At 37.7% G+C, this 14052-nt stretch overlaps 1 protein-coding gene across 1 annotated transcript in view; it reads left to right on the top strand.

The window, feature by feature from the left end:
• ASXL3 (ASXL transcriptional regulator 3) overlaps window positions 1–14052 on the top strand; it is a 135490-nt gene that overhangs the window by 107576 nt on the left and 13862 nt on the right. Inside the window, exons 10-11 of the mRNA XM_051611836.1 lie at window positions 9327–9423; window positions 9908–10013. Coding sequence (XP_051467796.1) covers window positions 9327–9423; window positions 9908–10013 — 203 coding nt within the window. The remainder of the gene's footprint in view (window positions 1–9326; window positions 9424–9907; window positions 10014–14052) is intronic.

Consider the following 14052-nt stretch of genomic DNA (forward strand, 5'->3'; position numbering starts at 1 on the left):
CAATTTAATAGCAAGATTGACTTATATTCAGTTTGTGATCAGCCTGTGTGTTCATAAACCACAAATACTTTTCTACAGAAGCATCGCATACCCACTTTGTTTCTTCATTTTTTATTTCTCTTTATATGTATTACTACAAGAGTCTGAAACTTTGCATTTGCCAGTATTGCAATGCTATACTTACCCCTGTTGTTTCCAAAGTAACTGAAATCCATCAAGATAATTCAGTTGCAGTTGTAGATTCCAGTGTACTCTGTCCCTCTCTGAGGTTATTTGCAAATTCCTTCCTTGTTTTTATCATGCCTCTGAAACACAGCCTTCCAGTTGATAATAAATGAACAATAGTTACCTAATCAAAGAGTTCTGCCACCCAATTACAATTTATATATCCTAGCTTTGCTTAATAAAATGTCATATGACACAGCATTGTTAAGATATAAAACTTGTGCTGTTTCTTTTCTGTTACAAGGCCTTTTATGCTGTCAGAAAGAAAACAGGCTGACTTGACGTGACCTATTCTTGACAAATCTGTGTTGGCTGTTGCTCAACTCAGTGTTAACTTCCAGGCAGTTGTGTATAGTGTGACATCTTCTGCTTTAATCATTGCACATTGTCGTGGTCTGGGCCCAACACGACAACAAAAGGAACAGCCACATGGCCTCTCACTCAACTCCACATACACACACTCTGGGATGAGGACAAAGCTCATGGGTTGAGACAAAGGACAAGGAGGGTTCTTCACCGATTAAGGTCCCAGGCAAAACCGACTCAACTTGGGGAAAAAATGGTGATTTAATTTCACACGAATCAAACACACACAGGATACAGAAAACACAGAGAGCAGTTCTTACGTATGTTACCCCCACCCCTCCCTTCTTCCTGGGCCCAAATCACTTTGTTCCCGGTTTCTCTCCCTCCTTCTCCCCAGGGCACAGGGGGACAGGGGATGGGGTTTAGAGTCAGTTCATGGGCTGGTGCTTCTTGCCGCTCCTTTCTCAGGAAGAAGGATTCCTTACAGTCCTTCCCTGCTTCCCCATGGGGTCCCTCCCATGGGAGAGAGTCCTCCACTAACTTCTCTTTCATGAGTCCTTCCCACGAGGTCCAGAGCAAGCTGCTCCAGCCTGGGCTTCCCACAGAGTCACGGGCTCCTTCAGGAACAAACTTCCCTTGCACTGGTGTTTTCCAAATCTGCACAACCAGAGTCCACTGGCAGCAAATCCTCTGGCCACAAAATCCAAATCCAGTGGCCAAGTTCACCCCTCCTGGAGCCTTCAGGGAATGTTCCACCACGTTCCTCCATGACTGCAGGGGGACAGCTGCCATCTCGCCATGGGTTGCAGGGAAACTTCTGCTCAGGCACCTTCTTCCCCCTCTTCCTCACCAACCACCAGCACCACTCTCCTCCTCTAGCACAGCTCTTCTCCCCCCAAGTCCTTCTCTGCTCAGGTGTTATAGATGTTCTTTCGTATGTTAATTGCTGAAACATATCTATTGTCCCTCTAATGGCTCCTTGGCTGGTTTTGGAGCAGGGGGAGCTTCTCAGCTTCTTACCAGAGCCACTCCTGGCGCCCTTCCCCCGCTACCAAAAAACGCACCAAACCAAACCAGAACACACATGTTCTCAGGAGCTTCAAGACATGGAGAGCAAAAAAGATATTTAAACACAGGCTTCTTGTGTCAACTGAGATGCATTCTGGTATGTAGTCTCGTACCCAACTTCTTCAAAAGGTTGTAAGTCCCCTGTAGGTTCTGGGTTGTATGTGCCCAGAATGTGTTTATATTAATATCTTTAGGACACCCCAGGGCATCTCAAAAAATAACTGGTTGTCTATGTGTAGACTACAGAGTTCTTCTGAAGCTGGCTTAGTCTGTGAGTCCTTAGCAGTGCTTATCCTCTTCTTTAGACATATATGCTGTATACCTTTAGCTAGCACGTATAGTTCTGCAGTTTTCCTTTTCACTGCTCTGAAATCCAGCCTTTAACGGTTCTGAAATAAATTCATAACTGGACACTTAACAGATTATTTGAATCCATTATTTCTTAGGCTCCTTGCTTGTACAGTCAAAGGTGAGATCTTACCCTTTTGCCTTTTGTTGCTGTTATTAATTGCATTAAGCACCTCAATGCAGCAGATTTGTGCTGAAGATGGATAAAAAAAAAGGACAATATCAACATTAGCTTTGTCTCTGTATCCCTCTAGTTTTTCCCCTGTGTTGCACAGTGGACTTCTTTCATCATCTTCTTGCTCCTAATGCACTTAGAGCATTATTTCTTTTGGAATTTGATGAGTCCCTTGCCAACTGTGTCTAATATTGGCCCATTATGCCATGTTCTGCTGGTATTCTTGCTTAGTAAGTTGACCTCATTTTCATTTCCTTCATGCTGTGAGATCAACAGTGAGATCCTAACTAAGACAATGTGGTCTCATTGTACAATCCCCATTATTCCTTTGCAGGAGGCTTTGCACTCCATGTGTTCGGTATTGTTTATTTTAAAACCGATGAGATTTCTTTAACTCCTTTTTCACTAGCATCAAGTTCTTGTGGATTCTCCCAACTAATTCTGCATTTATGAAAGTGTCACAGTTTTAGCCGATAACCAGGTGATAACAATAACATATGTACTCTGTTATTCCCCCACTACCCTCCCAGGGTAAGCTAAAGAGGAGAATAAGGAAGAGAGATTTTAAATTGGAATAAAAAAACCCCACCAAAACTAGAATAGGTTTAATGAAGTAGTAATAATCAGAGATGCCTTCATTTGGAAAGGACCTCTAAAGGTCATCTACTCCAACCTCCCTACAACAAGCAGGGACATCTCCAACTATAACAGTTTGCTCAGAGCACCATCAAACCTCATCTTGAATGTCTCCAGGGATAGGGCCTCCAACACCTCACTAGGCAACCTGTTCCAGTGATCCACCACCTTCACATTAAAGAACAAACTTATCCACAGTGCTTGTGTGTAATTCTACTCTGTGTGGCAAAGGGAGGGGTTTTTTTTAAGTTTTCAGTAGTTTATTACAAGGTAGATGGCCTTTAGAAATGCATTGCCTTGCGTTTTATATTGAGCTTTATTAGCATTAGCAGGAATTCATTTGGTCAGTGCTTTTCTTGTTACACCTTTCTGTTCTTGCAGTGTATTACCACTTTGTAGCTTTCCTGTATCCAGTTTCTCAGCAGTTTGGCACACAGAAGGTTGGTATTGATTCACTTCCAAATGAAGACATGTAAATTAGTGTGTCTGCAAGTGTCTAAACTCCCATAACAGATGATGCAGATCAAGTCAATACACGAACAAAGAGCCTGAAGAGCTATTTGACTCACTGTAAAGTAGATGCCAACTTGCTGGTCAGCTGAGTAGTCCTCTAGGCTCCACTGACTGCATCAGCTGGACCTCTGTTGATTGTAATAGGAGACTGGAAGCCTAGGCCACATCTAGACATTTACATTAGTTGTTTTAATCTTAAACTGAATTTCAGCCAAAAATGCCACCACCCTCCATTACTTTTTAAGTGATGTTTGTATAATGCTGTAAGGTCTAGCCTTGTGTGCCTTTGACAGTAACACTGTAGAAGTCAGCACCACACAGCTGTTAGATCACTGCTCCCTGGTGGAATGGAGGAGAGAATTAGTGGAAGGGTTAAAGTGAGAAAACTCATGGGTTGAGGTAAAGGCAGTTTAATATGTAAATCAAAAGCCACAGACACAAGTAAAGCAAAACAGGGAATTCATTCACCACTTCCCAAGGGCAGGCAGGAGTTCAGCCATCTCCAGGGGAGCAGGGCTCCATCACAGGTAACAGTGATTTGGAAAGACAAATGCCACCACTCCAGAAGTCCATCCCACTTACTACTTCTTCCCCAGCTTTATATGCTGAGCATGACATCATATGGCATGGAATATCCCTTTGGTCAGTTGGGGTCAGCTGTCCCAGCTGTGTCCCCTTCTAATCCCTTGTGCACCCCCAGGCTGCTCGCTGGTGGGGTGGGGTGAGAAGCAGAAAGGGGTTGGATACAGTGTGAGCACTGCTCAGCAGTAATGAGAACATCCCTGAATTACCAATACTGTTTTCACCACAAATCCAAAACATACTACCTACTATGGAGAAAATAAACTGTTTCCCAGGCAAAACAGGCACAATTGGGCCAAACTTACTTTTACACTTTTTATCCTCCGTTACATATACTGTTTCACAAGCAGTAAAGTCTCAGGCCTAAGATCAATATTTGCTAATAAGATAGTTGGTAGCCATAAATAGTTACTGCTTACAGATGTATTTGGGTGGCTAATGTAGTCTGAGTAGGTAGCCCATTTTAAAACACAGGGACTTTAAAGAGAAGGCAATTCATCCTGTTACAACATGAACCACCAAGCTTGGTCATAAGCACTATGAGATCTGTTTCGTACTGACAAAGACACTGTGGCAGGAAGAAACAATTAATGCATCTGACTTTGTGGTCACCAGTAGGAAGTGGAGGAAATTTATAGGATCAAAAAATATGAATCTGGATGTGATTGGCCTACCCAATATAATGATGTGGAAGAAAAGCACAAAATTAATCACCAAGGTGTGTGTTCCAAAGTGCTCACCTTTTTTACAGTCATTTGCATTCAGAGGATGTCAAATTGGTAGAAACTTGTGCATGTTGAGACATGCATTGGGTTGTTTCAATCTCTTCTAAAACTTACTCTCACTTTTTATTATATTTGATAGCAATTTTTAATCCTTCAGGGATTTTGTGGAGCTAGAGAACATCTGGTACACAACATAACTATTGATGTTCCCTTTGAATTCGGGTTGTGAGCAGGTGTTTCATGCTGACTAGCTTAGATAGCAAATATAGAGGCCCTAATTAACAAGCCTAATATTCTTCATGCATCCTCTACTGTTAGTGGAAACAGGAGCTCTTCCAGAGTGATGACGCAGGGTATCTAAATTAAGTGTTTGTTTCTCTGTAGTGGAACACAAACAGTTCTGTTTATTGGAGAGAGTTCCCCTTAGTATTAGAGATTTCGGGGAGGAAATACAGATATTGGTCTTCCCTGTCACCTGTGAACTTTTGCTCTAAGACCATCAGGTGTAAAATGAGCTATGCCTGGTATATTGTCTAGCCAGCTCTCTGAAGTCTTTGCCTTTAGAAAGTCAGTCACTAAGGCTGTCGCACCTTCAGATGCTGTATTTGCACAGTACAGACATCACAGGTCAGTTTGATGCTGGTCCCCAACATTTGTTCCGTGTTATAAAATGGCAGTCTTGTCTCTCCACATACATAAATAAAACGAAGTATTTCCTGTGTGTGATATAAATGCTGCTAAATTTTTCATTTTCAATATGTTGGAGGCTTTAATGTGGAAGTGTCATAATGTATTTTCTTATACCTTCTGTCTTTTGCTCATAATTCCTTTCACATGCCTTTGGGAAAATCTGAATTATAGGACTGTACTTCACCCAAGATAAAATATAAAATGAGGGTTAGTAGCAGTTTGTAGAAAGTGTATTATTGCTTGAGTGGTACTAAGCACTGGCTGAATCTTCACTCCTCTCTCTGATTTTTTTAATTTTATTTGTATTTTGGGGTATTATGGTCAAATGGTGAGATGTTTACACATAAGCTTTAATGTAAAAAATGTTATACTACACAGGACCTAATTATTAGGTCATTAGATCATTAGAAGTTTTATAAATACATTAGGATAACTGAATAATTTGAGAGAGAAATTGTCTTCAAACATTCTAGCCAGAAAACTTACCAGTATACATCTATGCAGTAATTGCTATATTCCTAATAAACCATCAGTGTACATCTTCAGGTTGAGCTACAAAAATAATCCCTGCCTTGTTAGAAGATAATTTCAGTGGAACTTGGAGGAAAATAATTGAAGTAGTTGTTCTTAGAAAGATTACTCTGTTGCTTTGATAAGTGTTTGCCATTGGCTTTGTAGTGCAAACCGATGTTCAGTTTTAGCAGATAATGTTTTGGGGTTGGGTGGGTGTTTTTGTTTGCTTTCAGTAAAAGGAAAAACTTTTAAAAGCCATTGTGAATTCTGCACAGAAGTATTAATTAGAAAACAACATTCTACCATTGTGCTTGATCAGAAAAACAGAATAAAACATAAACTTTGTAAGACATGTTTGTTGTTCCAGATCATTAACACACTCTGTTGGACAGCATCTTTTAGATATCATAAAAATTAATAGTGTATTTAAAAACTGCTTTATTGAGATGTTTCTTGAAATTCTAATTTACATCTAGTGGTTAATTATGCTGATTCTATCATCAGAGCATAGAGAAGGAAATACACCATTTGGCTTCAAGATTTTCCATTTCCACTTCAACTTTTTGAGTTACATGGAAGTGTGTTCTCTGGATGAGGTAATACAAGATTTCAGTAGAGGTGGTTAGCTAATATTGTAGGAGGAAGACATCTTAGACCTTCCAAGTCTGGAATTCAGCTGTTCTAGCTATTTAAATCTTCCATGAGTTTTGTGGTCCATGAACACAGGTCTCAGGGAAGGTCCTTCTCTGCCCATTCAGCAAAGGTAGTGACTATCATGAACTCAGCAGTGACTTCTTGAGTCTGTTCTTTATAGATTTTGTAACCTAAGCATCTTAACATTGTATTTGCAATCTTGTGAACATAGTTCCCTGGTACTTGTAAGCTCCAACAATTCGTAACTAAGGTTGTTAGTGTAGTGTGCATCTGTTTTCCAGTGAAGTCCATAAATGATCTGTTGTTCCACTGCTAGTTGACCTGTACTATTGTTTTTCTTAGGTCAGTCTTCTCATTCTCCCTTTTTGCTATTCTTCTAGTTTTGTGTTTTTACTTCCATTTGGCATTTTACTTACTACTTGGCTTTTTTTCCTGTCCACAAGAACTAATGAACTTTGCCTGTGGCCTTGCAGATACTTGCTTTCTGTTCTTGAGTTCCAGCCTGTGCTTTTATCTCAGGTAGATTAGTTAACATTTGAATTTGGTTGAACCTCTTACTAGCATTTAGCTTCGGATTTGCACTTTCTTTTTCGTACCTTCTAAGAAATTGTGCACCCAAAAACTTGGCACTTTTTTTTCCAAAATATATTAGCCAGTAAAATAAAAGATGCGATAACTCTTCCTACAAAGCTTTCTTTTCTCATGTCCTTATCACTAACAGGGTTACAATGAAGTTAATACCGTTCTTGTATTCACATGGTAATATAATTTGGTGGTCTTCATAATGTTTTTGATTTATGCAGCCTAGTGCAATAGCTCAATCACACTTGGCTACAGCTACAGATTTGTTAATCTGGCTAGTTGTTTGGCTACACTACTTGCCATCAGCTGAACAACGGAGTTTCAGGAGGACCATGCCTTTCAGAGACAGCCGACAGTTAAATGAAGTTAAAGATGATAATAACAATGTCATCTCCATACTACTCTTTACTGCAAAACACTGTCAGGCTTAGGGATAAAATCTTGAGTCTACTAAAGTTTGGAGTAGAATCTACATTGATGGAAGTGGGTGTTACTATTTCGTCTCCTTTTATGTTGAAAATAAAGGTCACTTCAGCGCTTGCCTTTGAGTAACCAATAATTGTTTATTTAGTAACCTGTGATTCTTTTCTTTGTAACTTCTTGCATCACCTTTTTAGGATTTTGTCTAAGTGCTATTTTCGGCCATACACTGGTTGGTTTCTCCAGATGTAAGAGGGACTGGTATCTAAAAATATCACTTTATAATTTCTGAAATTAAATACTTACTGAAAAGTTCATTTGTGCATCATGTGAAAAGTGAAATAAAATAATGTGTCATACCAGTTTGATTTAAACAATAAGTACAAGTTCTTTATGGTCCTTCTCTTGTCTCACTAATTTTATTTTCTTGCTGATTCTCCTGCATATTTCACTGTTTATTTCCAATTAGTCATAGCTTATCTGTAATTAATATGCATGTATTCCCCAACCCACATCATGAGAAACGTGGAAGCCTTATATATCCACCCTACTTGAATGCAAATCCTGACTTGTTGGTAAAACAATGCCATGTACCCAGAAATCCCAGGCAGCAGTGCCATAGGTTCATATCCTGCTGAGGGACCCTGCTTCTGTCTGCTGTTTTCTTGCTGTAACCAAATGCCTTCAGCATTGCCTATTTTGCAGAGTTCATGCTTATCAATCTATCTCTCTTTTTACTACTTTCCATCTTTCTGGCTTACTCCCTTGAGATTATTGTGGGACAGGATGTCACCTAGGGAATGATTAAAGTAGCAAAGACTGTTTTGAAAGTAGAGCCACTATTGTCAGTGAAATACAGAGCTCAGCAAGGGAGATACAGCTAAATATCATTTCATGTTTCTGACACATCTGCTTCTTTCTGGTTCCAATTCAGAACAAGCACTGAGAATTAGGGGATATTATGTAGCTAAAACATATGTTAATATTCTGGAAAATGTGATGGATTTTACTGCTAGATCACAAATAGTATTGTCAAACATTTATCTCTTAGTTATCTTAAAGGTGTAAAATACTAAGGCTGTTTGTTCTAGCAATGTTACCTCTTCTGCTGTTTCCTCTTTCTATTCATTTGCCAGTTTGTTTGGTTTTTTTTATTGTGTTCATTTATTATGCTAGAGGTGATACCCAGTACTAATTTGTTTTATGTAATTACTTTTTCTAGTTATTAGGAGTCCTTCAATAATAAGACATACCCTCAGACAACCTGCCAATAAGCATTAAGTTTTATTAGGAAAAAACAAAGTGTAATTGTTGGATTTCTTTTAAAAAATATTGTAGAAAATACTGTGATTAAACCTTTAATGGTGTTTTATCAATTAATTCTTGACAGATGTTGAAAGTAGTTTTAGTTTTAAAAGCTGAGTTTACACCAGTTATTTTGTTAAGATTACCTGTCATCCACTGTTATGCCAGTACAGCATGTTAGCTAACATGACTATTAGGCTTATTTAAAATCAGCAAAGACACTGTCTTCATTACATTTAACTCCAGGCAGATGCACAAGCACAATAATGATCTTGATTTTTGATTGTGTACAATAGCACTAGACATAGGCTCAAGATAGAGGGCTGTGATTACAACACATCAATCAGTTGTAAACTGAGTTGTCAGTAATGCTGGTGACTGAGGAGAGCACACTGATGCTGGATTAGCCCACTTGCATTTACAGTAACAGCTATAATGAAAGTTCTGGTTTAGTAATAGTAAGTAATTGTCTTTGTTATTCCCACTCCCTCTCTCTATTCCCTTAATTGGAACTCTGTTTCTTCATGGTCTCAGCTGACACTATTTCTGACAGTATCTTCTGCCACCATCGGCTTATTTTCTAGATGGGAAGTGATGGAGTTTTGCGCCTCAGTAGTTCTGCTCTGAATAATGAGTTCTTCGCGTATGCAGCGCAGGGGTGGAAACAGCGATTGGCAGAAGGTAACTCTCTACTTGTTCTCAGATTTACTGAAGGTTAATTGTTTTTATGAAGAATGTCTCTGTTCCTACATCTGATAAATACTTTTAGAATGGAAAGTGTAATACACCGGTAATTCAGCAGAAGAAAAATTGCTGATTCCATTTTGAATTTGGTGTACATTTTCACAGCTTGCTGTGGAAGCTTATTTTGACAGTTGAAAAAAAAAAAAAAAACACACCACAAGCTTTTTCAGCACACCCAGTCTTGGAAACATAATGCATGCAACTAAATCCTACCAATATACTTTTGAAATAGTGAAGTTATGTGGTAAATAAAATCTCTCTCTGTCACACTCATTTCTGGTTTCCAGTATTTTCATTTGGAATCCTTGGATGACTGTAACAGAAATCACTGTATGTCATCTTTGTATCTGTAATTTATAATTTCCCATATTAAGCTAATACTTGACAACTTTTATTCAATATGTTAGTATTTGTTTTTTAGGAGAATTTACACCAGAAATGCAGTTGCGCATCAGACAAGAGATTGAAAAGGAAAAGAAAACAGAACCTTGGAAAGAAAAATTCTTTGAAAGGTTTTATGGTGAAAAGTAAGTATTGAAGCAAATAAAAGCAATTTTTTATTTTCTTTTAGGAGGAAATAAAAATATAATTCCCTGCTTCACATATCACGAACATATGCTGTAAAAGTTAATAAAGCGGTTATCAAAGGCAGTAATTCTCCAGTACAAGAAGTTGTGGGGAGAATTACAGTGGTGTGTCTGCACTTGAATTGCAATTGCCTTTTAAAAGGTTCATAAGTCATCCAGAAAAATTCATTCCTAGAAAAGCTTAAGACACAAGGCTCAAGCACGTGAGTATTTTCTAATTACCTTTTAAAAGATAACATTAGGGCAATTCACTCCTCTTGCAGAATATAAATACAGCTTCTACAGACTAGAAGACCAGTAAAAATATTTCTGTACTGTGTTTTTATTTCATTTTTTTCTAAGCTAGTTGCAGAGTTTCTAAATTCAAATAGTTTTTTATTGTTAGACTGAGTTGGCCCTTTGCTGGAGTAGAATACAGGACATAGAAGAAATATTGGCTAGCGACAAAAGAAAGTGACAATTACTAGTCTGATTATAGAAGTAAGATGCAAAGAAGATATAAATTCCCTTTAACTAACTAGAATTGATTAGATAATACCACTCCAGGTGCACAACTGGGGCAAGTCAGCACAATTTCATTGGTGATGATACAGAGATGGCAATCTGCAGCAGCTGAAGATTCAGTTCTTATATTCGGTTTTCTTAAAAACCAAAATTTAAGGAGATTCACATATTTTTAAAATTAATGAGCCTTCCTTTAAAAAATTGCTTAAAAAATTTAATCCTTTACATCTTTGTAAACTGCATCTTTGTTTTTAAATATATAAAGTATTAAAAGCATTAATTACTATAAAGTATAAACAAATTCTTTAAAAGTTAGTGCTTTTTTAAAAAATATTATTTTCAGGTATTTTTTAAATGGAATTTATGCATAATAATCAGCAGATAAAAATTTGCCATGGGAATGTCACCGCATGAGATGTCTTAGTTTTGTTGTTAGATGTTTTTTACTGAGGAAATCCAGGGCATGGGGAACACTTCATATAAGTGATTAATTTAAAGACTGAGGCATTAACTAAAGGCTTTCTGCAGTAGCATTGCTACTTCTCACAATCCACGGCCTTGGACCACTGGGAAATATAGTGAAAACAGCAGCAAATGGACAGATCCTTTTTAATTTTTTATTTTGCATATCCTTGTTAGGTCCTTTCTCCCAATGTGAATACTATTTCTATGCTTTACATATAAAAGGTATATAGGGTCTTAGTATGGCAGACTTTCTTATTGTTAAGTGCTTAATGTCTTACTTAACAGCTTTGAGACCTCAGCATAGTCCATGTGTTGATCCCTTGTAGTATAAAAAAATATCAATTAGTTTTTTAGGTAAGCAACATAATAGCTCTTCATTATGCATGTCAAGAGAAGAGTCAGTTACAGGAAAGGGCCATGTAAGGTATTGCCATAGGGCCTTCTGCAAGAAGTAGAAGTTTTGTACCAGCAAAGCATGAGCACCTCGCTCTAGCTGAAGCCTGTTCCTCAGTCACAAATGACTGTCACACGCACAGAGAATTATACTAAAAATTTTACAGAGCCAGCAGTCCTGCTGTGCTGGCTGAATGCTGGACACTGTAATGGTTGGCAGATAATTAATTACTTGGTCTGCAATGATACGTGTCATCTGGGTTGATAGGTTCCTGACATCAACATTGTTATGCAAAATGTCACATTGCATATAATTTCCATTTTGACTACAGTACTGAATCAGGGCCCTCCTGCCCTTTCCCCAGCCTGTGTTGTTTCACTTGCATTCTTCTTCCTGGCTGTTATGTAGGCAGATTCTGCTTTGCTGCTAGGCCAGATTCAAGTACTTTTTATCAGTATTTTCTGACTGAGTGTTAGCTTTTTGCTATAGTTTCCACCTTGTGTAAGTTCTCTCACCTTTTTTCACTTTGGTTTTTAAACTTGATTTGAGTATGATTTGGATTTGTCTCTTTTCAGCTATGTTGATTCATCTGAAATAGCAAATTTTGAAGCCTTCCTGAGCTGTTTCTCACATGCACTGTCTGCAAAATGGGTGTCTCCTGCAGTCTACCTTGCTCACTTTACAGTCAATGGTATTATTGCTCTGACTTCAGCTACTTCAATATTTTAATATTCCATAAATAAACTCAAGTTTCACCTTATATTTAGAGAAGGACCATTAATAGATGCAGAACCTTTGTAAACATTTTTACACACTCCACAGATTATGCCATTCAGAGAGTGCTTCTTCCATCTTAACTCTGCACATTATGTTTCTTGTGTTTACTCTTATCTGTACCCAGACTGTTTATCATGGGACTGTCAGCTGTAGTTTACTTCAATCTGTTTATATTCTCTTTCCACTTCCTCAGGGTTATTCATTTTTCCTCTGTCTGACTGTCTTTAAAAAACAAAAAGTTCATTCTGCAGTCATTTATCTAGGATCAGGTGATGCATGTTGCCAGAAATCTACATTCTTCTTGCTTGTTGCCTCAGGATTGCAAGGGTTGTGCTATATTGTCTCAATATATTATTTCTTTTCCCACTCTTGAGGGAGTTATGTGTCAGGACAGTGCTGCCAGCTCACTAAATCAAAGTTTTAATTTTGGGTAGACTTCCAAATTTTATTGCTGATTTAGTAATTTAGTCTCTTCTTTTTTTTTTTTTTTTTTCCCTTGCTACGACTTATCACAGCACCAAAATATCAGCATCCATACATCCTTGAGTAGCTAGTTTTTTTATTTCATGACTGCATTTACTTTATCAGTTGAATCCTGTCCTTAGCACTTTCACTGATGGCCATTTACTGCTGTGCTCCTATTTTTGTGCTGTTTTGCAAACTTCTGGTGTCCTTTTCTCTAAGGAAGAAGACACATCAGCTGCTCGTCTTGTAATCTGAGATTGCCTTAAGCATGGTGATCTTAAGCCTTGTCCTTTTGAAAGCTTTTTCTTCACTGCAGTAGTTTCTTCAAGATAGTAGTACTTTCTATACTGCAAAGAAATTATTAAGACTCTGTATGTGCTCTGCTGGCATTATTTCTTCATTATCTTACTTTTCTTACACTTTTTCCTCTTCAGTATGTTACTAGAATGTGCATATTTTTGTGGTGTCCTTGTGACACTTGCATTCACCTTTATCTTGTCTTTCATTACTTTGTTGATTTTCATTCCATAAAGGTAACTATCAGGCAATTACTTTTTGTGATGTAAGCCAGCTAGAGAAAATAGACCACTTACTTGGTTTTCAGTAATGCAGTGGATTACTTTCCCCTCCTCATTTTCCTGAAATAACTTTTGCTCATTTACACAAAGAATTTTAGAGGAAGGAAGTTACTCACCTAAACCTAGATAAACTAAACTTATAACTTAAACTTAGACTATATATGGAACCTATAGTCTGTATAGAAAACAGACACATCATCTGAAATGCATTCAGTGTGGGAGGTATACATTTGCTGTTCTGGATTGCTCTCAGCATATTGATGGTGTGGGGAGACTTTATACATATCAAGTGACTAGTAGTAGGCAGTATTACTCTGAGAGTACAACCACAGATTTTGGATTTTTACATGTTTATTCTGTACTTCAATATACATGGGCCTTTATAGTCTTTATATCCTCCAAGTGCACATTGGCGAGTTATCTCACAACATTTCTGAATATCTTTTTTGCTCACTTATTTCCATATTATTCTGTGTTGTCTGGTTAAAAAGAGAACAGGGAACAAAAATCTGTTAATTAGATTAGGAAATCCTTAAACACCATGAAATGTCTTTTAAGGCCTAAATCCCAGCTTTTGTGGTTTTTTCTACAATTATGGAATTACTGAGGCACAAAGTCTGCTTGAAAAATCTTACTACAGATGTTGTACGTCCCACTGTCCTTAGGAGGAAAGGAGGATGTCAGAGCACATACATATTTTAAAATAATCTTTTTTTTTTCTTTCTTTTTCGGCCTTTGGGTTGTGTTTTGTGAAGTTTTTTTTATTCTGAGAAAGTAGTAAAACTTCTTTTAAACT

The sequence above is a fragment of the Apus apus genome, chromosome 2, assembly GCF_020740795.1.
Source record: "Apus apus isolate bApuApu2 chromosome 2, bApuApu2.pri.cur, whole genome shotgun sequence".
Taxonomy (NCBI): Eukaryota; Metazoa; Chordata; class Aves; order Apodiformes; family Apodidae; genus Apus; species Apus apus.